General features: G+C 37.6%; 1 protein-coding gene across 1 annotated transcript in view; it reads right to left on the bottom strand.

The window, feature by feature from the left end:
- LOC129282973 (uncharacterized) overlaps positions 1–24,541 on the bottom strand; it is a 33,429-nt gene extending 8,888 nt beyond the window's left edge. The window contains exons 1-8 of the mRNA XM_064114980.1: positions 21,435–24,541; positions 19,249–19,376; positions 9,787–9,905; positions 5,671–5,716; positions 4,809–4,927; positions 4,156–4,222; positions 3,212–3,334; positions 1,787–1,875 (exon numbers count right to left, since the gene is read on the bottom strand). Of these exons, the coding sequence (XP_063971050.1) occupies positions 1,787–1,875; positions 3,212–3,334; positions 4,156–4,222; positions 4,809–4,927; positions 5,671–5,716; positions 9,787–9,905; positions 19,249–19,376; positions 21,435–21,615 (872 nt within the window). The 5' untranslated portion in view covers positions 21,616–24,541. The remainder of the gene's footprint in view (positions 1–1,786; positions 1,876–3,211; positions 3,335–4,155; positions 4,223–4,808; positions 4,928–5,670; positions 5,717–9,786; positions 9,906–19,248; positions 19,377–21,434) is intronic.
- Between the last annotated feature and the right edge of the window lie 3,000 nt (positions 24,542–27,541).

The raw sequence follows: 27,541 nt of genomic DNA, 5'->3' as shown, positions 1-27,541 counted from the left end.
CTCACCCTGGTTTTAAGAACATGATTGAAAAAAAAAAAAGTTACCTGAAATTACATTGATCCAATAACCATATTTGTGTGTTATGAAATAGACATATAGAGATGATTTTTCTTAATAATTTTTTTTTTTTTGCAAAATCGTATTAACAAAAAAAACGTACTGTCGTATTTTGGTTGCAAAAACGTACTAAATATGCCAAAAAACGTACTGGTTGGCAGCTCTGTAACGTTTCGTCTAGAATTCACACAAACATTTCTTGTGTAATTCTTGATTTCTGTCCCATCATACAAAGAGTTACGATTGATCTTATCAACCTCAACTATGGAAATCTACCAATGTCATAGTTTTTCGTACTAGAAATTGACACAATGTCCCTTTGTAAACAAAGAGCAGCACATTGAATCGTCAACACAATGATGCATGCATGGTATTTAACGGACAAATGCATCATTAGGAAAATTCTCATTTAAACTATCAACACCCATGACCCCCCAATTTCGACTTCCTAACCAGATCAAAAACCCCTCCCCCATCAGCAATCCTTAAACAGACACACACTCGCCCAGATGTAATCCATCTTCCCCCCAGGAGAAGTGACCCTCATTGCCTGGCAGCACTGGCAGGGAAAGAGGAAGAGACATGCAATAGTCCTGAAGTTCTTTTGTTAATATTCTAATTTCACCAATTGTGGGTCATTTGCATCGTTCAAACTTCCGTTTTGATCTTCATCTAAATTTCGAATCGTTTTTGGATATGCCAATGCCCTAAAACAAATAGAATACAAATTATTCCTAGATTTCTGTCAGCCAGAAAGGGCCAGGAAGCTCTTAAAAGTTTGTTTATACTATTACATAAGATGGACAGCTGCAATCCAACTTCACCTGCTGTGGTCATCATTGGTTGCTGTGTGTTATCAGCTCTTATCAGCTGTCAGTCCACCATTCCCCAGTTTAAATGAGAGAAATTAAACCCTCCCCAAAACTGAAAGTGGGGTGTCATATATCCCACTTTAGCTCCCATTGACATAACACGCAAGGCAATGGGGTTCCTGTGTTATATAAGCTGGTGGAGTATTCTTTAAACGGAGGAAACACGTCATGATTATAGATGTTGAGTTGCTGGTTTTCCATAGTCGTGGTTGATTAGGATCAATTGCAACTCTTTGTAAGACAGGGGGCCCTAATCACTCTCTTATACTCCTTACATGTTAGGTCATTCCGCTGTATAAAAAATGAATGCATGAAATGTTTTGATATTGTCTGTCATTTGACACTTCTAGTTTCTTTGCGATATGAAAACAGATTATGAATAACAAAACTCAACTTCAAGCAGAAAATAAAGTTACTACGTGCGGACAGTAAAAGTCATAATGGCCTGAACGATTTGGTTTACTTCCTCTTAGACAAACATGATGAAGGAAACAGGATATACACGGCTTTCATTCAAAGTTCCAAAGATTTCTTCTAAATACAAATAACAGGAAATTCTCTTTGATTTATGATATTACGGTATCCTTCATATGATATTCATTGTTGGTACAATATATCAGAATAAGGGTAGAATTTTCCAGCTTATTCAGTGACTGGGTGGTGTTAAATCAAGTTGTACTAGACCATTGTCATTATACCAATGATGTTTGCAAAGTGGTAATAGACCAGGCAGTGTTAGACCAAGACATGATAGATCAAGTTATGTTAGACCAAGGGGTATTAGACCAAGTGGCATTTGACAAAGTGTTGTTGACCAAGTGGCGCTAGACCATCTGGAAGTAAAAAATATGTAATACCTTGTGAGAATGGTGTCTTGCCAATACTGAACTTTGACCTCTGCCTCAGCTTCTTCTGACTTGACAGCTGACAAGAGATTCATAACAGCCTGGAGTGGGAGAAAAAGCATGAGAGAGAGAAGGTGGTTTCAAACCGCCTCGATCACAAGAATCCCCGTTAAATTACGAGAACTTTTTTAGGCTGAAAAATACCCATTAATTATTCCTGCATTCACACCGCCCTGAAACATACCCTTCGGGATAAGTTCATGAAGTTACGAGCATGCGCAGTATGGTCTGATAAGCAGCAAGGCGCGAAATTCAAAATCACTAGCCCAGCAGCAACCCATGCACGGCGCCGCACCCATCGACACGCTGGGCTAAAAGTTCCCGTAATTTGCTTTCAGACCGCCAAAATACCCACGACCTTGGAAAAATCCCCGCGAAAGTTCTCGTAATTTCGCCAAGTACCTATTATTTATCGGGTATTTTCTTTCGGGGATATTACGCGTAGTTTGCTTTCACACCGCCAAAATACCTGGTATTTTCTGATCGGGGTAAATTTCCCGATCAGAGAATACCTGGAACTGGCGAACTTCGAGGCGGTCTGAAACCACCTAGAGAGATAAAGAGGGGGGGGGGGAAGAGATAGCTTAGTAGGGGCACTGAATTCTTAGAAAGATTGCAACCATTAAATCTTTGAGCACTTGCTCATGCATTGCTTAACAGTAGCAAAGCATGATGGCCCCTCAAAGAATACCAAATGGACGTAAAATTACTCTTATCCATGCCTCATTGAATATTTGCTAGTCACAAAGCTAGTAGGTTTGTTATGTACAATGTATACCACAGAAATGGTGGCTCAATAGGCTTCAATCCAATGATTTGGAGAGATCTGTCTTTAAAAAAACCCTTCAAGTGCATCTTATTGGTTTTAAACCAAGATCTACATGTACCTGGGCAGATTCAGAAGGTACATTAAAGCTACTTATAATCATCTCCACTTCACATGGAATCTATGTTATTTAACATCATCATCATCATCGTCATCATTATCATCTTCATCATTATCATTATCATCTTCATCATCATCATCGTAATCATCATGACCTATATCATCACCATATCATCATCTTCATCATGACAATCATTTTCATTATCATCATCAACAACATGACAATCATCATTATCCCCACCACCACCAACATCACCTTCACAGCTACCACCAGTCATGACCACCATCATTATCCTTACCATCATCACTATCACCACCACCATCACCACTACCATCACACCATCATATCACCATCACCACCACCATCATATCATAATCACCATCATCACCATCATCACCACCATCACCATCATATCATCACCATCATCACCATCATCACCATCATCACCACTTCTACCAACAATCCAATGACCCTAACACTTGTGTTTTACCTCCACTATGACGTAAGCTGCTCGAGGTCCAACAAGGTAAGTGGCCTGTAAATCCCCCACCTGAATATCTTGTTGAAACAACTGCCTGTCTGAGCATGATAGGAGATGAGAGCATACCGAATCCTACAAAAACAAGGTAGATGAAACAGTTTGAAATGAAAACAATCAATTTATTGATGCAATTTTCATTTTGTTTATTCCATACACATGTATGAAAAACAAAAAAATAATAAAGAACATACACAAGGGTTATGAAGCCCCAAAGTGCCCTCTAACATCCCCTTAACTAAAAATTTGTTAATAATATAAAAACAAAATTTGGAATGAAAAATAGAAGATGAGGTGAGGCTGTTGAGGCTACTGCACACTAATGTATTGTATTCATTCTCTTTATTTCATTTCAATATTTGATTTCTTATTTTACAGAAGTGCTTTTTTTTAGCATATACTGTGTTTTTCAACTCCACATTGTATGTCTTTCTAGTATCTGGCTAATTTTACTTCTGTACATGGTTAAAAAGAATTGATTCATTTTTTATTTGGACAATGGGATGGTTGCCTATTAGTGCTCTACGAACAGAATTAAGGATGCTTTATTTCTATCCTTGCAAATGTATCCATCTTTCCTACACCTGTCATAAAATCATTGGTTAACATTGAAATGAAAGCAAAGATAAGCGTACAAACACAGAGCTCTATTTTTCAAATATTACCATAATAATAATAATAGACAGTTCTTGTATAGCGCATAACACATTATAAATAACGTCTCTATGCGCTTCCAAAGCACTTGGATATTATCACCGTGGCTTTAGCCCCGCAGCCTTTCCAGCGCTGGGGCGTTTTAAGGAATAAATTCCTGCCAGGTACCCATTCACCTCACCATGATCATCTTTGCCAAGTTCTATCCTAACTTTTTTTTATCAAACTCAAAGTAGACTTACCACTGTTGGAAGGAAGTAGCTTTTGATTGTATCTGCTGTTAGCTGCTGGTAACACTGTCCAAAAGGCCTGCATAATAAATATCAAATCAAAATCATTATGTGAGGTCATATGTAATTCTTTTTGTTCATATTTCAATCATCATTCCTCAGTACCCCTGTAGATCTCATATTGTATCTTCTACATGTTTTCTTCTTCAAATGACTCCTCCCTTTCCCCTGCTGGTAAAAGTATATTTAATGTTATTTTTATTTGAATTTCCCTGATCATATCCCATAAAAAAATCTTCCTTCTTTTGATCTACCCCTGGGATTCATTTCCTTCTTGTTATTTGTACTCACTCACCTACACTCAATCTATTTCCATTATTCAAGTTTCATTTTATTCTTTTCATAATAATTTCAATCTCTTTTAATACTTCATTTTCCTTCATGTATTCCCTTTCCCTTTTCTAGCAATTGTAAACTAGCAAAGTTCTTCCTCTCCCCATTAAACTTTGATATTGATCCTTAATAATCCAATCTAATTTAATTAATCAAAGTGTCCTTTACTCATATCACCTAATTATCATCACCTCAAAAGAGCTGTTAAATGAGCAATACTGATCCTTTCTTATCTAATGTACTTGTAGTTAATCAAATCCTGCAATACTCACCTCAAAAGAGCTGCTAAATGAGCAATACTGAGGTCTCTAGCTTGTCTCAGTCTCTGTCTGACTAGTTCAAACCCTCCACATGCACCAAAGTGGTTTATCAACTGGGCCAGTACTGAACTCTGCAGATAAAACATGTATGGTAATAGTAGACAAATCAAATAATAACTGTTGGTGGAAGTGATGGGAAAAACTCATTTTCAACTTGATTTACACATCTTTCCTGAAGCTTCTACCGCCAAGCTGAGGAAAGATGGTGTCTACATTTATAAGAGACCCCAATTTTCAATGCCAATTCCATGCTCTTCAGTGTTCTAAAATATTAGATTCAGTGTTCAGTGGTGGCATATACAAATCATGATAAAGCAGTTGTAAATAGAGAAAATATTTGAGAAATGTAAGTTTCAATGCTTGTATCTGCACAATTTTGTGTCATTAGATTTGCTTTGATTTTCATAATTTTTGCAGTTGTTGTTATTTTTTTTTTGCTTTTCATAAAATTCTGTGAACTTTTTCAGTTTCTGTATTGCAGAAAAATGGTCTGTTTTATTGTACATTCCTACTTTGACTCATCCACTGTATATGGGTCATTATTAGCTTTATATTCCACATCAATTGTAAAGAATTATTATAAACTATAAAGAAATAATATCATTAGGATGTTATGCATGTTAATATCAATCTTCATATGATTGCATTTTTGTACAAAATTATGTACATAAATGTGCTTTAAACACGTTAAACATTTTATTTATTCAATATTTAATTTTTTAATCTCATATTGCAATGTACACATAGGGGCCTAGAGGACATAGTCAGTTAGTCACTGTCAACATTCAAAGTATTTCTAAAAATGAAATTTTACCTTTGAGAAAGAGGAACGAGACGACCAGGTATCTGCTTTGTTGAAGCTGGAAACATAGGTAAAAAGAGACAAAAGTTCATGGTTAAAAAAGTTTATATAGGGCCTACACCAAAGTATCAAAATACTGAACGACTGAATGACAATCCAGCAGGACTACTCTGGCAGGAATATTTTTTTTGTCAGAAAATTTTTGATGGGAAAGGAGTTCCAGAAAATGAGAGCGGCCTTTAATATACATGTAGACCTCTTTGTTGTTGCTGTTATTTTTATACCAGAAATATTCTGCCACTGGTAACATGTTTTTTTCTAGAATATGCCACATGCTTCCAGGGCAATTTTACAATTGAGCGATCAATTTTATTTCAACCAATATTGAACATTTACAATATCAGGCAGTAAGGGGTGTTATGAGAACAACCAATTGCATGAATTTCTGTTGCAATTTTGCAATTAATACAGCATCAAGAAGCGGATCTATGGTCAATTTCAAATAATTACACAGCATGTACAGTATTATGTGACCAGAAATACTATCAATGTGCCATTTATTGTACATAAAAAGTTTCATGCAATGCCCCATTAGTGATCTCAATGACTTGACTTGTTTTCTTAATGGGGGGGATAAGAAAATAAACTATGGTAATAGCACACAATAGACAGGAATGGAAAAAAATGAGAACAATACATGTTTTTACAATATAGTTGCAGAACTGTTAAGTGTGTCTGCCTATTGAAGCAGTCAATGCTAGTTCACTAGATAAACTAAACTGTAGTTCATTTGTTCAGGAAAGCGAACAGGGCATACATGTACGCAGGTTTCTATTGTTATATTTTCAAACTACAGTAAAATGTAGCAATGGTTATTTTTCTACATACATGTACAGAAAAGATATTTTTCCCCTGAACTGCACATCATCTCAGTTACAGATCTAGATTCTCACTCCAACTCCTTCCCCCATCACCTTCTCCTCTCCTCCCCTCTGCCACCCCCCCCCCCCCACATTCCCTTTCCTCTCTATTGCTTTATCTTGCATAACAGTTGTACATGTATATATTGTATTTCAAAAAAGATATGTAATGAGATGACATCTTGAATATGGCATTGACCATGTCATATGGGTGGGTCTCCCGAACCTTTAAATACATTAGGATGCCAAAATGTGGGTTTGATAATACATTAAAGAGAACTACATAAAAATACATGTGTACATTGCTAGATTAGAGCATGGAGGTAGAATCTTTCTACCTCCATCATTAGAGTGATGTTAACAAAATTTACTGTTAAAAACACCAAATTATACAGTAAACTTGTTTCCCAAAGTCTATACAAGCTATATGAAGTTTTATATAGCATTTATGATATTGTTTTGTCTTGTAATTGTGCATTGTATTTTTTAGTTCAATTTACATGTACATGTAGGCCTGTATTTGAATCAGTGACAATTCTTCATTTGGAATATTTCCATGCTACAATACATGTATGCACATACAATACATGTACACATATGTTCGGATGAAACTCAATTATAAAAAAAACATTCCAGGACAGTATCTCTTTGAAATTTTAGTATGGCACACTTCAACATAGGCCTATTTCATTTCAAAAGTTCAAAGCGGTTGTGTACAGTGACCAGCTGAAAGTTACACGTACATGTAAATTCAAAGTGTGAAACTAATCTCAAGATCAAATGACTGAATCCTTATTATGATTTGAAAATAAATCCATAAATGTGTAGGATTCAAAACACATGTACAGGTCTGTAAATCCTACGTTAAGCTGGACAGTATTCAGAGGTAAGCTTGGGATTTATTTGAAATTCTTGAAATTTACCTTGCAAACTATAAAAAACACAAGTTTTTGTAACTGTACATATGCAATGATTAATATCATGACTTAATAGACATACCCAACACATGTAGCTACATGTACAGTTATTAAGTACATGTACCTGCCTCCCTCTTTCCACACTATTGCTCCATCCTACAGTTTAACAAGCTATCTTTGTTGTATTTGAAAATAATTTTCATTTTGCCAGATGAAAGGCAATTGACCGAGTAGTCAGAGAAGATAGGTTCGCTCGACCTCTTTTTTCTCTCCTCTCATCCTTTATGACTCATCCTTGTCTCGAAAATGCATTTTATTAATTTGACCCAATTGGCTTGAAATAACACACAAAGCAGAAAAGAGAATTTGAACTGAAAATATTAAGTGTCATTCCTGGGTAGAATAAATCATGCTTCCATGTAGAGCAATATTACTCCTTACAGTGTATACAAGATGAGGGGAATTTTCTTTCAATTTTTTTTTAATGAAGACCGTAAAGGTTCTTGCAATTAAATGCAGACTTTGGGAGAGAGATTGATTGAGGAAGATGAGAGGAATAAAGGAAAAGAAAGTGGATGAAGATAGTAAAAGAACTAAGGAATGACACTTTACATACATGTACCCTTGAATCACAATTTTAAATAGGTTTTGAAACATGTTTCTGCAGAATCGTGGAAGAAGGGAGGTTTAAGGTTATGAAAGACGCTCCTTCAGAATCACATTTGAAAAGTTCAACTAAACATAATGGTGATTGAATCATGATTCTAACATGACGTTGTTGTGTCAGCCTATTCCCATGTTCTTGCTACAATGTAGTTGTATTCTTCGCTATTGCTTCACAAAGTAGCCATATTAAAAATCAATGTTAGGCGGTTTCAAACCGCCTCGATCACAAGAATCCCCGTTAAATTACGAGAACATTTTTAGGCTAAAAAATACCCATTGATTATTCCTGCATTCACACCGCCCCGAAACATACCCTTCGGGATAAATTCCTGAAGTTAGGAGCATGCGCAGTATGGTCTAATAAGCAGGCAAGGCGCGAGATTAAAAACCACTAGCCCAGCAGCCACCCACGGCGCCCGCGCCCAACGACACGCTGGGCTAAAAGTTCCCGTAAATTGCTTTCACATTGCCAAAATACCCGCGACCTTGGAAAAATCCCCGCGAAAGTTCTCGTAATTTCGCCAAGTACCTACTATTTAGCAGGTATTTTCTTTCGGGAAAATTACGCGTAGTTTGCTTTCACATTACCAAAATACCTGGTATTTTCTGATCGGGGTAAATTTCCCGATCAGAGAATACCTGGAACTGACAAACTTTGAGGCGGTCTGAAACCACCTAATGTGTTTCTTTCACAAATTTAAAACCAGTGCAGAAGTTGACCTATATAATTTCTGGGTCAAACTGCATACTTCAATGCACACTGGCTGGGCTTGAAGTGACGGAGAAACGGCGTTAGAGAGAGGATCGAGTAAACCCTGATTCTGTAGTTACTGTGATTTATATTTGTTTTGAATCGTGATTCATGCTTGTGATTCTAGCTTATGAGGTCACATAAATGCAGCCTTCAACATTTTAGATGGAGACACTTTATCAATAACCCACTTGCATCCCACCAAAGGTGACAAACAAAAAGTGTCAAAATCTAGAATTACTACTTTTGACAAAACTTTGCTGCAATTAATCATTGCAAAAATGAAAAAGAAAATGAAAAAATAAATGTGAAACCTGAATGCTACTTGAATGTGATCAATAATGTCCATTAATACATGGTTTATAGAAAACAAACATCAGTAAAACACAAAAGAGTAAAAATAGACCTACATGTACATTTATCTTTGGTCATAGTGGAAACAAAGACTGGTGTTGAGACTAGAATGAGTGCATTGAGGACCTACATATAACATATGTACAACACAAACTGTTTGACTACACAGCAAGATGAATAGCATCTATCCGATCATGCAATGAGTGTTTCACACTAGCCCCATCACAAGGACTTGGCAAGCGTGAAAGTAAACATGAAAATTCTCAAGAAAATGCCTCAAGAAAAAACAAAGCATTACGTAGTATTAAGGAACATAAATAAATAATGCAATTTTGACAATTGTGAGAACATGGATTTTTCTATTAAGATCGCAGGGATACATATGTACACATACTTTATGACAGAAAATTATGTGAATGTTTGACATTACGTGAGGCAAGAGGAACGATAGCCTTTGCTCTAGGAATAATGAATCTTGAGACTTGGCAAAGTCAGACTCAGAGAAAGCTGGTAAACTCACCTTGCATGAGGATCAAGCACCACAGAGAGGAGTAGTAGAACTTCTAATGAGATGATCTTGTTGTCCAGACGATGTGAGCAGTACTCCAGAACTTGTTCCAAACGAGCCAAGAGATTAACCTACAGGTTGGAGGGATGCAAGGGAGAGGGGAAAGGTATTTTGGACAGGTACATGTATGTTAGAAATAGCTGGTACATGTAGATGAAGTTCTATGTACATGTACATGTACATGTAGTTGTTAATTGACTCTCTTTCATAATGTTGGCCATTAATGACATCAAGGGCTATATTCTCTATCTCCAAAGCCCTCTAAAGAGCAGGAAGAAGGGAGAGAATTTTATGTAACGGTCCTAAAGCCTTAAACATGTAGCATCTGTTCAAATGCAACTGCAAAAAACAAGTGCAAATCCTTGATTTCAATGGTAAAAAAATCCAAGTTGCATAAAATTTGCGTTTAATTGTGACTCTTTCTGCAACAGGCCCCTGATTACCCCAATACGAGTGCAATGGATCGAGCATCGAGTTGATTAGTCTCCGGAAACAGAGGGTCCGGGGTTCGAATCCCAGCCATGGCGTATTTTCCTTCGGCAAGAAATTTATCCACATTGTGCTGCACTCGACCCAGGTGAGGTGAATGGGTACCCGTTAGGATTTATTCCTAGAACGCTAATAGCACCTAGAAATATGGCGGCTCAGCTACAGCCGGGGTAGTTGAGTACATGTGGACATACTGTACTAGTAAACTGCACTATAAAATGAACGTATTGTCTCTGAGATGTGAAGGGGTCTTTGGGGAATTTCAGTAGCCCAATTTGGCCCCTGAATGTAAATTTAACTTTCCAAAAGGCAACATAGAGAGATACCAGTACTCATAATTTCCCTGAATCAATGTCATTCCAAGAAATAAACAGTTACATGTACACACACATGTAGCTTTAACCTAAACATGGGCCAGGGCAAACTGGACTACAGTACATGTAGCAATTTGGGGGGGGGGGGGCAAATTCACCCAACGCCCCTTGTAATATTATTTCCCCTGTATCAAGACGGTTTCCCTTTTTTATAATATCAATGTTAATGCAGTGACATGGTGACACATTTAGGAAGAGCCAAGGACATTTATAACATACAAATACCAGTATAATTGTAAATCAGGTCAAGCCAAGGACATCATAAATATTATCGACAATATTTTTAGAGAAAAGGGACTACACTGTACATGTATAATACATGTACATGTATGCACAAATGCCCTTCATGTACATGTACGTATGACACCGAGGAAAATTAAATTGAAAAAATAAAAGAATGCATCCTACCATACTGTATCATAACCTCTTTCAAATATAATCATCAAAGTATTTTACCTCTTTTGTACTCTTTCCTTTCAAACTCTTTATGTGACATTGTAGCACAAAGCAAGCCTTGAAATAAGCGGGCGCTGAGCGCAAATTCGCGCTCATAAAGCCATCAATTGCGCCCATAAAGCCCCAAAATCATCAAAATTTTGACGACAGGGTGCAAATATTTTCCAGGTAATTGCGCTTGCCATGAGTGAGCAGTGAAGCCATATCATACATGTAATTTAAATATCTGAAAAGCCAAAATCAAGTAACTTTCAATTTACGATAAGCACAGTTTCAAATTGCCAAGTGCGTCTTTTTTTCTGTACCATAAAAAGTGAGCTACGTCCGTCTTTTTTTTTTCTGTAATACATGTTGCTTCCGGTAGCGGTAACAGTTTTTCTATACTTCACCACCCACTGGGCATTTTACCCGATATTACCCGGGTTGTAACAGGTAATAACGTAGTTATTACCACGGTAACACCAGTGGGTAGTAACGGGGAAATAGTAGACCAATCTTTCCCCGTTATTACCCGGACCCGATATTACTCCATTTACCCAATATTACCCAGTATGATGTAACCGATATTTCCAGCATTTTAATGATATCACCACCTCATATTACTCTGTTTACCCAATATTACCCAATTAATATCGGCTCATTAAAAAAACAATTAGTGTCATTAGGGTCATTGAAGCACATTTTTACAACTCCATACTCTAAGCCATATCATCTTATCCTATCCTAAAATCCTACATCCTAATCCTAATCCTATCCTACACCTATCCACCAAACCCTGTCATCTATATATTGAGCGAGTTTACAACACTTGACAAATTATGGTTAACAATTATTCAACCCTAAAACATTTTTCTAAAATTAATGTCATGATTATGACTAATATGATATATAAACTACACATTTTTCTGAAAATTTTCTGGGTGGAATAATTGCATAAACATAAACACATTAATTATTACAGCTATATTAACTAAAATTTTGGCCATTTATTGTAGTAATGAATATTCATGAGTAACTAATATTCCCAGCATTTTCCTGATATTACCATCTGATATTACTCCATTTACCCAATATTAATGGGTTCCGCATGGGTTGGAGGTCTCGTTTCCATCTGAGTCCTATCTGGGCACCATGTGGGTTCAAGTATATGTTTTCATCTGGGTTCCATGTGGGCCCATATGGGACCCAGATATCCCAGATAAGAACCGTATGTGATCCAGATACTTTGCTGTCTGGGAATGGAAGCGTTTCAACATTACCCATTACCCCTTATCAACCTGTTTGTAACTGGGTAAAATGTTGGTTTCATCAGGGTGATAACAGTAATTTTTTGGACTTTGAAAATTTCGCTGGGATTGCTGTAAGATTGCTCTTATTACTAAAGTTTGCAATGTTATATAACCAATCAAAGTCATTCAACATTACCCTTATTACCCCTCATCACCCTGTTGTAACTAGGTAAATGTAGGTTTCATCAGGGTGATAACAGTATTGTATCAACAGGAATTATAATTTCGGTAATAACATGGTAATAACGGTAATATTTGGTGTTACTCAAATTTCCGGGTGATATTACCGGTAATAACCGGTAAAATTGGTAATCGGTAACAAATTGCCCAGTGGGCATGTGCAATTTCTAATGCACACATTTCCACTTGGGATATCACAATTCTGTGATATAGTAATTCGAATTGCACAGGAGATAAATCCCTGTTCACAGCACATACGATGTGCGAGTCTTTTATCCTCACAGTCGCCGACTTTGCTTGTCAAAACGGAGCCTTAAAGGGGAATCCAGCCTTGGCCATAAAATGTTGTGTTGGGAAGGAGAAAAATAAATTAAACAGAATGGTGAAAGTTTGAAAATCGGACAAGCAATAAGAAAGTTATAGCTGTTTTAAAATTGAGATCACTAATACTATGTAGATTTCAAATTGGCAACTGGGGAAGTAAATTATGACAAGGGGCAAGGACAACTTTCCAATAGGCCATGTACTTTATTATCAGGGATTTGTGGTTTTCTCCTACATGTAAGTACCCATTCCCCTGGGGCAGTAATCTAAATATAACCCAGGTAGTATATTGTTTTATGTCCTCATGTAAGAAAAATATAATTTGAAATAAAACTTTTAGGAAAAATGACATTTTAGCCATAATATGTATTGGAGTACATGAAAGAGTAGTCCTTGCCTTACATCACTGTAGAGGCTGTTCTCACTACGTTCCTAAAGCCCCAGTCACATATAGACCCCGGACCACCCCGGACCATCCCGGATCTGATCCGGGGTGGTCCGGGGAGAGATCCGTGTTGGCGCCTTGGGCATCCTTGGAGGTCCGGGGTGGTCCGTGTTGGTCCTTGAACGTCCGGGAGGCCAACACGGCAGTTTTTGACTGTCAAAAACATCCGGCGTCATCCGTGGACTGCCGGGTTGGCAAAGCCATCCGGGATGGTCCGTGTAGCTGCCGTGTAGGTCCGTGTGGCTGCCGTGTAGGTCCGTGTAGCTGCCGTGTAAGTCCGTGTGGCTGCCTGGAGTATCCTTGGCAGTCCGTGTTCTTTTTTCCCATCAAATCTTTACAACGCTATTTACTTTATGAACTTTTCAGTAGTTGTTAAACAGTTGACACAAACATGCTCAATTTATTTATGATTAAATGGATGATTAAATGATTCAGGATATTTTATTACGCTTTGGATATTGGCCCCAACCTAATATTTGTAAACTTAGTGCATGTATGAATATTTTTTTTTCTCTCTTTTTTTTCTAATATTTACCCCAACTTTGTCTGTTATTATTATTTCACATTTCATTTTTTAAAAATATGTTATATGTATATAATTTATGTAATGTACCTGTTACATCGAAATTGTACATTAAGTGTTATACTACTGCCCTGCATCGACAGTTATGCGTCATGACCTGGGCCTATCTTAATTTTTATTATGTTTTCTATTGACTTTGTAATTTCTTTCCTTTATTGTGATTTCAATAAAGTGATATCAAATCAAATCGAAATTAAATTTGTCGTTCAAGATTTAAAGTACTTAACAACTACTTTTAAAACAGTAAACTGTGTTGTATAAAAAAGCAGCGTTTTTACTGGTTAAGGAAGTTTTGAATTTGATATATTTTTTAAAAACAACATAATATAATGTTGCGACAAGGATGAGAAAAAAATAAATAAATAGATAAATAAATAAATAAAAAATTTAATTAATAAATATCAGCTCATTATTATGAACAGATTTTCATTTGCCGTGCTGGTCAATATAGCTGCCGTGTTGGTCCTTGAGCTGACGTGTTGGTCCGTGTAGCTGACGTGTTGGTCCGTGTAGCTGACGTGATGGTCCGTGTTGCTGACGCGTTGGTCCGTGTTGGTCCTTGTAGCTGACGTGTTGGTCCGTGTTGCTGACGTGTTGGTCCGTGTAGCTGACGTGATGGTCCGTGTTGCTGACGTGTTGGTCCGTGTTGCTGACGTGTTGGTCCGTGTAGCTGACGTGTAGGTCCGTGTTGCTGACGTGTCGGTCCGTGTTGACGACGTGCTCTGCCGGCATGGTCCGTGTAGATCCGTGTGAAGCTGCCGTGTTGATGCCGTGTTTACAGTCATCCGGGGCAAAGCTATCCCGGACCTCCCCGGATCATGCCGGCATTGCCGTGTTGATCCGGGATGATCCGTGTCTATATGTGACTGGGGCTTAAAACTAGTTTACTGGGAACCGGTTCAGAAAGCCAGTTTGGAAGATCGCTTTGCTAGCGTTCTCACTTGATCACACGAAAGTGGTTTTCAAAATCACTTCACGTATAGCGCTCTTGTTGCTATGGAAACGCTCTCAGTGGGGAGACACGTTTCGCGCGAAATTCGAAACCGCAGCATAGGCATTCTACACCTGTTGTGTGGAGTAGCGCGCTCAAAATGTGCGAAGATCGCTTCCCGAAGAACGGTTGTGTCCTCACTTACGCTAAAACCACTTTTCCGATGCGAAGCGATCTTGAAAACTACATCGCGAGGTGGTCTTCCAAACTGGTTTGGAAGAGCGCTTCCAAGAGCGCTTCGACCGTTCTCACTTAGCGTTAAACTAGTTTCCACTAAACTAGTTTCCACTAAACTAGTTTAAGGAACTGAGTGAGAACAGCCTCTATGACATCCCATATGCGGCCAAATTGAAGTCTCCATGGATATAGCAGGCCTGGGTATAGTGATTACCATGATTTACAACTTTTAAAACTTCATAACTTTCTTGTTGTTTGTCCAATATTGTTCAAACTTTCACCTATCAACTTGTCCGATTTTTCTTTTCCTTATAAATACAAGTTTTCATTTGGGTTGGATTTCCCTTTAATAATCCAAAATCACTTAGCTTATAGTTGTGAATTATAGCGTTTTAATTTCTTTCTTGGAGAGGGGTAAATATCAGACAATAAATCATCAAACAAGGCTCCATCAAAAAAAAAAATAGGACGCCGTGCACTTGAGTGTGGTGGTTGCATGCTGTTAGCTAGCCAGTTTGAGCTCATGTTCTCTGCCAGAGCTCTGGGTGAGAATTCTATCAGTAATGGCCTATAAAGTGATGGTGATTTTCCGTTCCAGATAGAGTTAAAGGGGCTTTCACAATTGCTCGTGCGACCATTTGCGATCACTTGGTCACAATATATGTTGCACACGATCGCAACGGTTGTAAGCAGTCGCACCACCAATTGTGAAAGGGGCTTTAGATTTCATGTTAATTTTTGAAAACTGTCAAAAAACTTTATGATTTCTTCATTGTGATGAATATTTAAGTTATTAATGAATAAATTTTCTCAGAATTTAGACTCTCCCAGAATAAAAGGCATTTTCTGTGGAGATCTGCGTTTTCAAATAACTTGTGAAAAACATGGACCTACAATACATGTACATAACCTGTGGCTATGTGCTGGAATTTAAACAGACTGAGTTAGATATTGATTTCATTTCTTTAACATATTAATTTATATGCAATCCAAGTGCACCTCACAGTCACAATCACACACAAACACTCATCCACACCCGTGATTCTAACCATGAAAAAAAAAACTTTTTTTTTTTTTTTTGGGGGGGGGGGGATTCATTGTTCGTGGTTCATCAAAGATGAAAAAAAAATAAGCCCATGTGTGTGTGGTTGTAAAGGGGATGTGGAGTGAGGGTGTCAAAACACACTTAAACATTTAAATTTAAACATTTAAACATTTAAAATTTCTTAAATGTTTGAATAAGCCTATTACTTAGCATGCTATTCATGTACTAATTAAAAAATTGCAGGAGCTGCGCTTACTATTAAAAAAAATTGCAGTGTGGTTCACCATTATATTATTTTTTTTTAATTGCCCCTGGTTCCTGTAAAAAGCCCGTGAGCCGGGGGCAATTTTTTTTATAAATTACCCCTGTTCTGCAGCTGCTTATTTCAAGGCTTGGCACTTGTGACAAAGGCATGAAAATTAAATTTCTTATGAGTACATGTACGTAGGGCCTACATGTAATGGACATACTGTACACACAATCACTGACCATACTGTACATGTTTCACTGTACATGTTTCACTGTACAGTGGTAGATCTTATTCTGCATCAATTTCCTAGAATCCATTGTCACAAGTCAAACCTCTGTGTTGACCTGACCTACTTACGACAGAGACTCTTTGAAATGTAATTCAATTTATTCTAACCTAAAAATGTCACATCAGCTGTCAAATCAAGATCCATGTGAGATATACAGTCATTTAAATGTAGAAACTTGATATTGGCTGATCACTAAAGAAAATATATCCATGTACATATACAAAAAAGATCTATAGCCCTGCATGTAAAGAAATTATAATGCTACATGTAGGGGAAGGCGGGGTATTAAGTTGTGACACTTTTTGCATGTTAGAATTGATATGATTAATAATCTTGTAGAAATAAGTACCTTGCTTTAAAATTCAATTCTTCTGAAATATTTTTCACCTTTTATAACTTTCTACCAGCTACACTGAAAGTTTTGTCACCTTTGAAAAAAGAGATCTACAGTACATGTATGGCTCAACTTGCCCTGTCTGTGGGGTACATAATGTATGGGGGAAGAACCAGCATGTCAATTTTTTATTTAAAGACTCATATTATTTTGTGATTGGGGTGTGCCTCACGAAACTCTGAAATGGGGGTCTATAAAGGAACTGACTACAAGGGTAAAATGCGGGGTCTTGGGAACTAAAAATATACCGGAGGGTATAAAAAACAGGGTCTACGGAACAGGATCACAGAACGGGATCGCGGCACATAGTGCTGTGCATGCGCTAGCCATGCATGGAACCGATACTAGTTATATGTAGGGATATCTCGCATACGATGCTCGTGCTTGACAATTTTGGCAGGGCTGGGGAACTGAGATGTCTCGTAACGGGGGTCTTGCGAGGTGGCTTAACGGCTTCTGAACTGAAATTTTGTCATTCGGAGTATCTAGAGAACTGAAAATTAGATCTGAAAAAGGGGGTCATCAAAGCGGCACATCCCCGTATCACCAATATATGTGAGTGCCCCCCCCCCCCGGCACACACCCCTACAAAACTGAGATACAGGGTACAGTGTATCGATTGGAAGATTGTGACTTTTAATCCAGTTCCAGATTTTTAAAGCAAATTACATACTTTTTTTATAAAAGTCAAATAATTTCAGTAATCGTAACTGATCAAAATCAGCTTTGAGCAAAAGGCAATAATGTGTTTTATTCTTCATTTATCTTCTTTTTGTTTTGTTTAAACCTTTTCCCTTTTTATACAGGTACTGTAATTTTGATATTCATTACCACCGTTTCATAATCTTTCTTCTTCGTTCTAATTGGGAAAATTTAAACAATGAATCAACCATTTAAAAAAAATACAAAAATTATCTTCTGATCTTTTAATAAATTTTCAGTCAAATTGGATAACTTTTATATGCCCTTTTTTCAAACTTCCTCATTTCAGGGTTGCAGTGTTTTTACAGCCATGGTTTATTTAATACAGGAAAGTATAAAACTTTTTTCTTTGCATTTTACATGCATTACTAATCATTTGCTTGAATGCATTCTGCACAGGTCTGCTCACAACTCAAACTTACCCCGACAGGGTCTGGTATTAAAGGTGTGTATACATAAATGCAGAAAATAATTATTTGGTAATCGAGACGGTTTGCTCACACCTATTGAGATAAGACTGGCAGAGTTGTATAAAAGGCTGTGTAAGTGGTACGTAAGGTAAATTTCTATGGCAAGCCATGTGGGCAAAAATGAAACGGCTGTGTATACATATAATACACCGTCCCGCATGTGCTTTTTTTTTATCTGGGTTGGTAGTCTACATGTACAGTGTGGTCGTTCTTTTTTTTTCAGCTTAGATTTCATGATTTCACAAAGTTCAATTTATAACTACTTGTACATTTCATGAGAAAGTCTTTGAAATCAAGGTTAAATGCTACCATAATAATAATAATAATATTCCGCATTTATATAGCGCTTAACACATCGGAACGACATCTCTCGCTTTACAGATATATTATTACCCCGGTCATCGGATCCTTGCATGCCCGCATACAATGTATGCACCTTCTCCACTCCCTGGGGAGCATTCCAACAAGAGTTCCAAGACTCAATTGCTAGGCATACTACATAGGCTTTCGCATCCTACCAGGTACCCATTTAACACCTGGGTGGAGAGTGGCAAATTGTGGATTGACGCCTTGCCAAAGGACGCTTGGCCATGGTGGGATTCGAACACACGACCCTCTGATTACAAGGCGAGAGTCAGAACCGCTACACCACGGCGCTTCCACCATATTATTATCTAGTTTTGGGACATTGAAATAAACTAATATAGATGTGAATACATTTGGGATAATGTATAACCGGTAATAATGTTTTATTATGAAATTCAGTGCATTTTTTGCTCATTCCTCAGTAATTACACCTTCTTTTTTTTTAGCCATTTGGCACATAATTTTTATTTATAACTTGGGTGGTAATTTTATTGGATTCTGTTCGAACTCATTTTAAGATCCACATTGTAAAATCAGTGTTACAACTTTACAGTACAATACTTTCATTTTATCCTTTATTAAATACTGACCTCAATCTCTGTTTCCTCCTGGCTATCTTTGTCTTTCTTGCTCAGTTCTGTATCAAGATGGACCATAGCATGGTAGAGAACCTCGTCTACTGCTGTTTGTTGCTTAACAACAGCATCAGATTCAGCATCTAAAGAAACAAGTGGTACAAATCACTTTAGGATTATCAGATTACTCAGTAATGCAGGTTGGGCGCCTTTCCAAGGGTGTATTCAATGTCGGTTTCCAAATTTAATCGGCAACATGGATCATGATTGAAAACGTGATTACAAAACGTGGATATTTTAACAAAAAACAAAGGGTGCGTTCAATGTCCCCTATTCTCGGTCGTAAAAGTAAAAACCGTCTTCCAAATCATGATTGGGAAGAAATTTTAACGTCGAAAAAGATGCAATTGTAAACGCAATCAGCTCAAATTTTACGTCCTTGAGCATCGTGAATGCGCCATTGAACACAATTGAGTTTTGAAACGTCTTTAAATTTGCTCCCCCAGTGGTAGCCTACACAAACAGTTGCCATATTAATTGACCTTTCTTCTTACATGTACATGTAGTTTTTGGGGCTTTCATATTTAGTGCAAAATGCGATTGATTTAAAAATTGAGTCGCATCGGAATGCATAGTGTGTGCTGGGATTTGGCGCAAGGAGCTTCGTAAATCGTAATAAATGTCCAATACATGTATGTACATGAAATTATGTATGTACTGTATGTCAATTGAAACATCCTATCTATGGGAGTTTATCATTTATTTTAAACGCTTTACCTATTACATACTGGAGCAGGGTGCTACATAAAGCACTTGCCCGATTGCCCGTGGCAAGTAAAAGTTTATAGAGTCGGGCAAGTGTTTTGAAGTAAAGACCAAAACTACTTGCCCGAAAGGGGCAAGCACATTCTCATAGTAGAATGACCAAAATTAGGGTCAATACATGTATATTGACCTTAATTTTGGTCATGGCAGGCAAGATAAAATCACTTTGGAAAAAGAAATGCAATAACAAGGTACAGTAGATCAGTTCATGTCAAAAGAGAAAAAGGTCAATGGTTCATAAAACCACAAAACTTTCTATTGAAGAGGTAAAACTTTTTTTTCAAGGATTTTTTCGGGCAAGTGCTTCTAAAATGTTATGTACATACAGTGTAGCACCCTGCTGGAGATTAAGCCCCATTATCTTATTTAGCACAACAATTTCCTGCGGAAGTCACTGAATATGTGGATACATGTACTACCCCCCCCCTTGTAATCCACTGACCTTTACATCCAGGTCTTTTCTTGTAAACAAAGTCCAGACATAGGATTAAAGAAGGATTATTTACCTTGAGGATTAGCTGAGGACAAGGAAAAGATATGGTTGTCATAAATCAATGATGTTACCAGACACCCTTTCAATGTCATTTGAATGTCATTTGAGCTCCTAATTCCCATGTACATGTACAGTGTATGTTAATTATGCCTCTTAAGAAAACAAGGTATACATGTAAATTATGTTGCATGTCTCGCTAACTTGTGAAAATAACCAGAAATAATGTGATATGCAACAGCACGCAATAGAATTGTATAAAAAGTTCATTGTGAAGTATTAAACTGGGATGGAATAACATTTGTCATAATTAAAGAGTCTTGCAAGTAAAATTTAACGTTAACCTCAAAATTACCTTTGACCACCTCCAAAAAGCATGCAGGTCTCCTATATCTACACCCAAGTTTGGTTTACAACGAGTTTACGGTTGCGGAGTTATGTGTCATATTAAAGAGTCTTTCACGTAAACTTTAACGTTGACCTGGAAATGACCTTTGACCTTTACCATATGAACTATTAAAGACTGCATCATAACATGCAGGTCCCCTAAGTACCTCTACAACCCAAGTTTGGGTAAATAAAAAGTGACTTGTTGCAGAGTTATTTGTCATATTGAGAGTCTTGCATGTAAACTTTAATATTAACCTCAAAATGACCTTTGACCTTACCATGTGACCTGCGACTGCACCATAATATGCAGGTACCCTACATGTACATGTAAGTACATCTACAATCCAAGATTGGTTGAAAAGTGACTTATTGTTACCAAGCTACAAGTCACAATGTTTGTGACGGACGGACGACATTTGGATCCTTTAGTCTCGCCTTAAACTCTGGTGGGCGAGAAAAAAAAAGGAAAGAAAGAAAACAAGTAGGCGTAGCTCACCCTCATCATGCAGGCTTTCCCTCTGTGTTTTGAGAACAGTTGACAAAAGGGTTTCCACCTCCCCTCCTGTCTGGGTCAATCGACATTCAATGGGCGGGGTCATCTCACACCCCTCCCCTGCATCTTTGACCACACCCCTTAGCTTTATCATAGATTCCTCCACAGTGCAATCCATGATCATTCTGAGTTCCTAGAGTGCCACAGTCTCCAGAGTAAAATGACACTGATTGTACATGTATGAATGGCAAACACTTGTTCCGTTTGGCACCACGTGATTCCAACAATTTTTATGTTACAACAGCAGAATGATCAAATCATTTCTGTCAAGTATTGATGAAGGCAAACCACAGAGGGCAACAGACAGCTGAAGGCACTTTACGAAGCGTCTACTCATAGACCTTCGTAGTGAACACAAAGACACTCATCTTCATCTCTTCCTTCGATGTGAGGAGCCTATAAGTATGAAGAAAAAATAAATCAAAAGAATTATTCAAACTTCATTTCACAAAAAAAATTTGGAACAAGGTGAAATATCATAACGGCTATGTTCAATGATTTATCTTTTTTTTTCAGCCCATCGAAAAAGTGTTTTGGAAAAATAAACTAAAATCATTTAAGGTTATTTCTCATAGATTGTGAAACATGTTTGAGAACTTTAACATACAACTGTGCATGCACAATATTGTACATAATAACATGTACATGTATACATGTACATGCAAAGAAACTTGCTTTTTGAAATCTTTATCCTGGAATTCTTCATAATAATGATTTATGGTTATTTTGTAAATAAGAATGAATCAGGATTCAAGTTTGCTTCCAGAATGAAATTTTATTTAAAGGATTCTTGTAGGTTGTTTTTGAAAAAGGTGTTTCAGAGAATTAAAACTTAATGTGTTTCAGTCAATTTGTTGTATTAAAATGGAAAGCAAAAAAAATATATCCTTCATGTGTTTTTATTGAGCTGAAGCAGGATCCAATGTACATGTCGATAGTGTAACATGCGAAAACACCTTAAACTCAGGTAATTCAGAGAAAATGGGATGTTTGAAGTCATGTGGTTTACGATGTATCCTCTATATTAAGATCTGCTGCAGGTAACTGCAGCAACAAGACCAACAGATCTTGGCCTACATACTATCATGACTCTGACAGCCCCTCCAATTTAATAGTGGAGTCCCTTCCACTATTAAAATAATGAAGAAAACAATAATTGATGAAAGGATGTTAGAATTATATAACAATGAATACACAAATAAATGTATTTTTTAATCTCAACAGCTGAATACATAGGCGATTCCATGGTCAGGGAATAAGTTTGGTGCTGCCAGTATTACAGCCCTGGGTGAGTCTTTCTGTCAAGTTTATACTGTACATGTACTGTCAATTTATCTTGACAACTGAGGCTTTAAAACGATACAGAAACGTTGTATGCTGTACATTGTGGATGCCATGACGTCCCAAAAATCGGTCTGTCGCATTACACAACAAGTGGAATGCCTCTGGCCGTCTCACCTGCATCACGCGATTCAATATAGCAGCAGTGCTGATTTTGAAAACTACTATAACTCGCACAAGATGTTCAGTGATACTTGGTTACTCTTATTTCCACGTTTTATGAACTAGACCAATACACTTATAGAGATATGATGGCAATTCAACAAATACCCCCAACGTGGCCAAAGTTCTTTGACCTTACATGACCTTTGACCTTGATCATGTGACCAGAAACTCGCACAGGATGTTCAGTGATACTTGATTACTATTATGTCCAAGTTTTATGTACTAGACCAACACACTTTCAAATTTATGGCTGTAATTCAACAAATACCCCAATTTGGCCAAAGTTCATTGACCCTAAATGACCTTTGACCTTGATCATGTGACCTGAAACTTGCACAGGATGTTCAGTAATACTTGATTACTATTATGTCCAAGTTTCATGAATCAGATCCATAAACTTTCTAAGTTATGCTGTCATTTCAAAAACTTAACCTCAGGTTAAGATTTGGTGTTGACGCCGCCGCCGCCGTCGCCGTCGCCGTCGGAAAAGCGGCGCCTATAGTCTCACTCTGCTATGCAGGTGAGACAAAAAGGGCATGGAAGGAAAGTTATGATGGTAATTCAACAGATACCCCCAATTCGGCCAAAGTTCATTGACCCTAAATGACCTTTGACCTTGGTCATGTGATGTGAAACTCAAGCAGGATGTTCAGTGATACTTGATTAACCTTATGTATAAGTTTCATGAACTAGGTCCATATATTTTCTAAGTTATGATGACATTTCAAAAACTTAACCTTAGGTTAAGATTTTGATGTTGATTCCCCCAACATGGTCTAAGTTCATTGACCCTAAATGACCTTTGACCTTGGTCATGTGACATGAAACCCAGGCAGGGTGTTCAGTAATATTTGATTAACCTTATGGCCAAGTTTCATGAACTAGGTCCATATACTTTCTAAGTTATGCTGTCATTTCAAAAACTTAACCTCAGGTTAAGATTTGGTGTTGACGCCGCCGCCGCCGTCGCCGCCGCCGTCGGAAAAGCGGCGCCTATAGTCTCACTCTGCTATGCAGGTGAGACAAAAAGGGCATGGAAGGAAAGTGACGGATTGATTTTTAATCAAATCAACTCTTTTACCAATCTGAATAGCTGAAAACAACGTTCTCGCCAGGTTCATTCTGACGCTTGGCGGCGCGAAGCGATGATACGCAAGCCGCGCAGCGGCCTTGGTGTGCGTGCGAAGCACGCACGGGGGGAGGGTCGCGGGAGGGGGGTGTCCCCCCTCCCTCGCAGAGCGCGGTAGCTATCGAAAATATCAATATCGACGAGCTTAGATTGCTGCTAAATGCACCACATTTTATGTCTATTTAATGCTTCTCCGGCCACACAGCCGTAACGGTTGCGCGAATTGCGATCGATTGAAGCAGAAAGGCAAGTACTGATGAAAAAGGTCAAAAGAAAAGATTTAAATTCAATCTCATTTTATACTTACAGTTTATAGATTTATTCACATCAATGACATCGATAATGTACTCCATTTTTTCCAATGTCTAGATCGCTACGTCCTTAGAAAGTGCGATTCATTTTGAGAATGCGTGTCAATGACCGACTACATCTACGGACCGCATGCGCGCCGCGCCCTTACTCAATCCAAAGATTGTTCCGACTTTGTTTGGAAGCCTCGGAAGAAAACTTCCGAGGCTTCCAAATAATGGGCATCGGTATTCATGAGACGATATAATTTGCATGTTTGTTTTGTTTTCAGATACTCACTGAAACTATGACTCTCATAATTAAGACTTCTGCTGATGATGTTTATACTAATAATATCCAATCAAGATTCGTTTATCACTGTCAATTATTGCTATGTTCATTTGTATTGTTCTATACTCGCCTATAAAATAATGAATGTGTCCATCACGAGCGGGAGAAATATTTTTAGTCATTCATCATACTTTAATATTACGATTTTGTTCTTATTATAATTAATTGCGATTTAAAATGTTTTAAAAGTAAAGCTTAATTGACAGGAAAGTAGATTTATACTCACTGTCAATTATTGCTATATGTTCATTTGTATCATTGTTCTATACTCGCCTATAAAATAATGAATGTGTCCATCACTACGAGCGGGAGAAATATTTTTAGTCATTCATCATACTTTAATATTACGATTTTGTTCTTATTATAATTAATTGCGATTTAAAATGTTCAGAAAGTAAAGCTTAATTGACAGGAAAGCAGATTTGTATTTTTAAATAATGCACTATGTAGGCCTACAAATACAGCGTGTGTGAAAGAGAGGAAGAGGGGGGGGGGTTGTAGCTAGGATGGTCGAAGGGGGAGCGCGAAAGGGGAGGGGTCGTGGCGTGGACAATGACAAGGGGATGTTGAGATCGTACGTGTGTGTGGGATTGGTGAAGAAGTCAATATTCGAAGCGAATGCATATTTATAGACACTACTACTGATGATGACGGCTGAATAATCTTTCTTTACATGTATATTTTGGCGATTTTAAATTTTTAAAATATTTTCTTGCACCATGAGTGGGAAGATCGAGGTACGTGATTCAATAAATTGCATCAGTTTTCAAGTTACAGAAATTCACGAACAGATTATTAAAATTGGAAAAAAAAAAGAGTCAGAAAGATCTTTTTATAGCCCCCATCCAGCGTAAACAACATGAAGAATATTTGAGGTCACGAAACCAGCTGATTCGCATTCAGGTTAACAGGTCACGCACATGGTACACAGTCATTCCAAGGGCGGGAATTCGGGGAAACCCGTTTTCAAGCACAATGATTGGCTCAACCCAGAAAGTGAATACTAATTAGATCACGTGCCATCGGCTTTGGGGCGTCTCGTTCACATTCCAATTCATTTCATAAATATAATCCACTCGCAGTAATTAGGCTAACGACGTTGTAAAGATAACTCTATATATAAAACACAATTCCGATATAAAACATATATAACGACATAAGTGAAATTGAAAAATTCATCCAGCGATATTCAAATTATAATAGCGACTCATGTGGGCGTGGGCAAACGAAATACATATCCTCTAAAACGTTCACACATATCAACTTCAATAATTCGTACTTGAAATGCAGGGGCCGCGGAAAGGTCTTGAAAGTGGGGGGGGGGGGCTGACCACCATGCAAAAAACGCAATCAGGTGGTCCTGTTTTTGTACACGGTTTTGGAAAAAAAAAGTGGGGGAGCTGAAGCCCACCCAGCCCCCCCCCCCCCTGTTTCCGCGGCCCTGAAATGAATATCTGTGAATGAATTGTCAATTCCACTTGTACTTTTATTGAAATCTATTGAATCACGTACCCCTCCCGACCAAGTCCAAGGGTTGATTTTCCACTCGCCATAAAGATTATGCAGCCACAATCACAGTAGACACATCCATAAAAGAATATTAATTTAATTCGCTCCGAACATTGACTTCTTTTCGCCAATCCCCTCCCCCACAAAGTCACAAACATCCCATCATTTTCATTTACATTGCCCACGACCACCTCCCATTATTCTCTTTCTCCTTTACACAAATTAATTTCAAATAATATTTTATTTTAAATCGTAGTTGTTACCGGGAGTTGTTAAGCAATTGTACAACAAATTCATGAAGCATTCACTGTAATGACTAATTGGCAGGCAAAGAGTAATATTAAGAACAATACAAATGAAAATACACTGTACGTATAACTCACATTAAAAAATGAGTCGTAATATGATAAAAAGCGTGAATAAAATTAATAAAGATTATTACCTATGAAAATTATAACAGATTCAATGAATATCTGAAGAAAAAAAAAAACATTCAAATCGGTTTTGGATCCCATCTAATTTTGGAAGACTCGGATAGATTTTGATGCCATGTGCGATTTGTATTATGTATGTGGCCATGGCGAGCGCTAGTGCAGTGACACAGAACTTGGTAGACACACCGTCGCGAAATTAATCAACACTTTCAAAAGATCGATGTAGAGATCAAGACTTTGGAAATTATGGAGTAAAATTGGAATATAAATGTGAATAATCATTTTGCTGTAAGTAAATGAGTTGGACATTATATCAATCCATTCCTGTGGCTGTGGCTTTGTCATTATTAACGTGATCTTTTAATAATTTTCTCAATTCGTTCTACGGCAGTGTCATCAGAAATGCATTCAATGAATTCATGTAGATGTAGCTATAATAAGGCTGGGGCCTGGGACGAGATGAAACTAAATTTCGATCGAATTTTTATATTATTTTTTGACACACTTTACTTTTGACAAAATAAATGACAATATCAACTGAAATTCGTAACATCTAAATTACATTGCCCAACCCAGTAACCCACGGTACCCCTCTCTTCTCACTTTATTTTTGAGCGTATTTTACTACCATTTTAAAGACGTAAATAATGAGAGCAATGCGATACGCAAATGCGAGGTAAACATCTTCGCACTTCCCAGATAAGAGAGAGAGAGTTAAATTGGGCCTCGAGTCGAGGTCGTATCGTATACAGCATAGTAGCGAAGCAAAGAAATCCCGGGAAGAAATAATCGACAAGTTTATTTTAGGATCTGAAAAGCAGATTGTTTTTATT

Source organism: Lytechinus pictus, unplaced genomic scaffold, assembly GCF_037042905.1.
Source record: "Lytechinus pictus isolate F3 Inbred unplaced genomic scaffold, Lp3.0 scaffold_20, whole genome shotgun sequence".
Taxonomy (NCBI): domain Eukaryota; kingdom Metazoa; phylum Echinodermata; class Echinoidea; order Temnopleuroida; family Toxopneustidae; genus Lytechinus; species Lytechinus pictus.
Note: the sequence above shows the minus strand (reverse complement) of the source record. Positions and strands in the feature narration are given on the sequence as shown.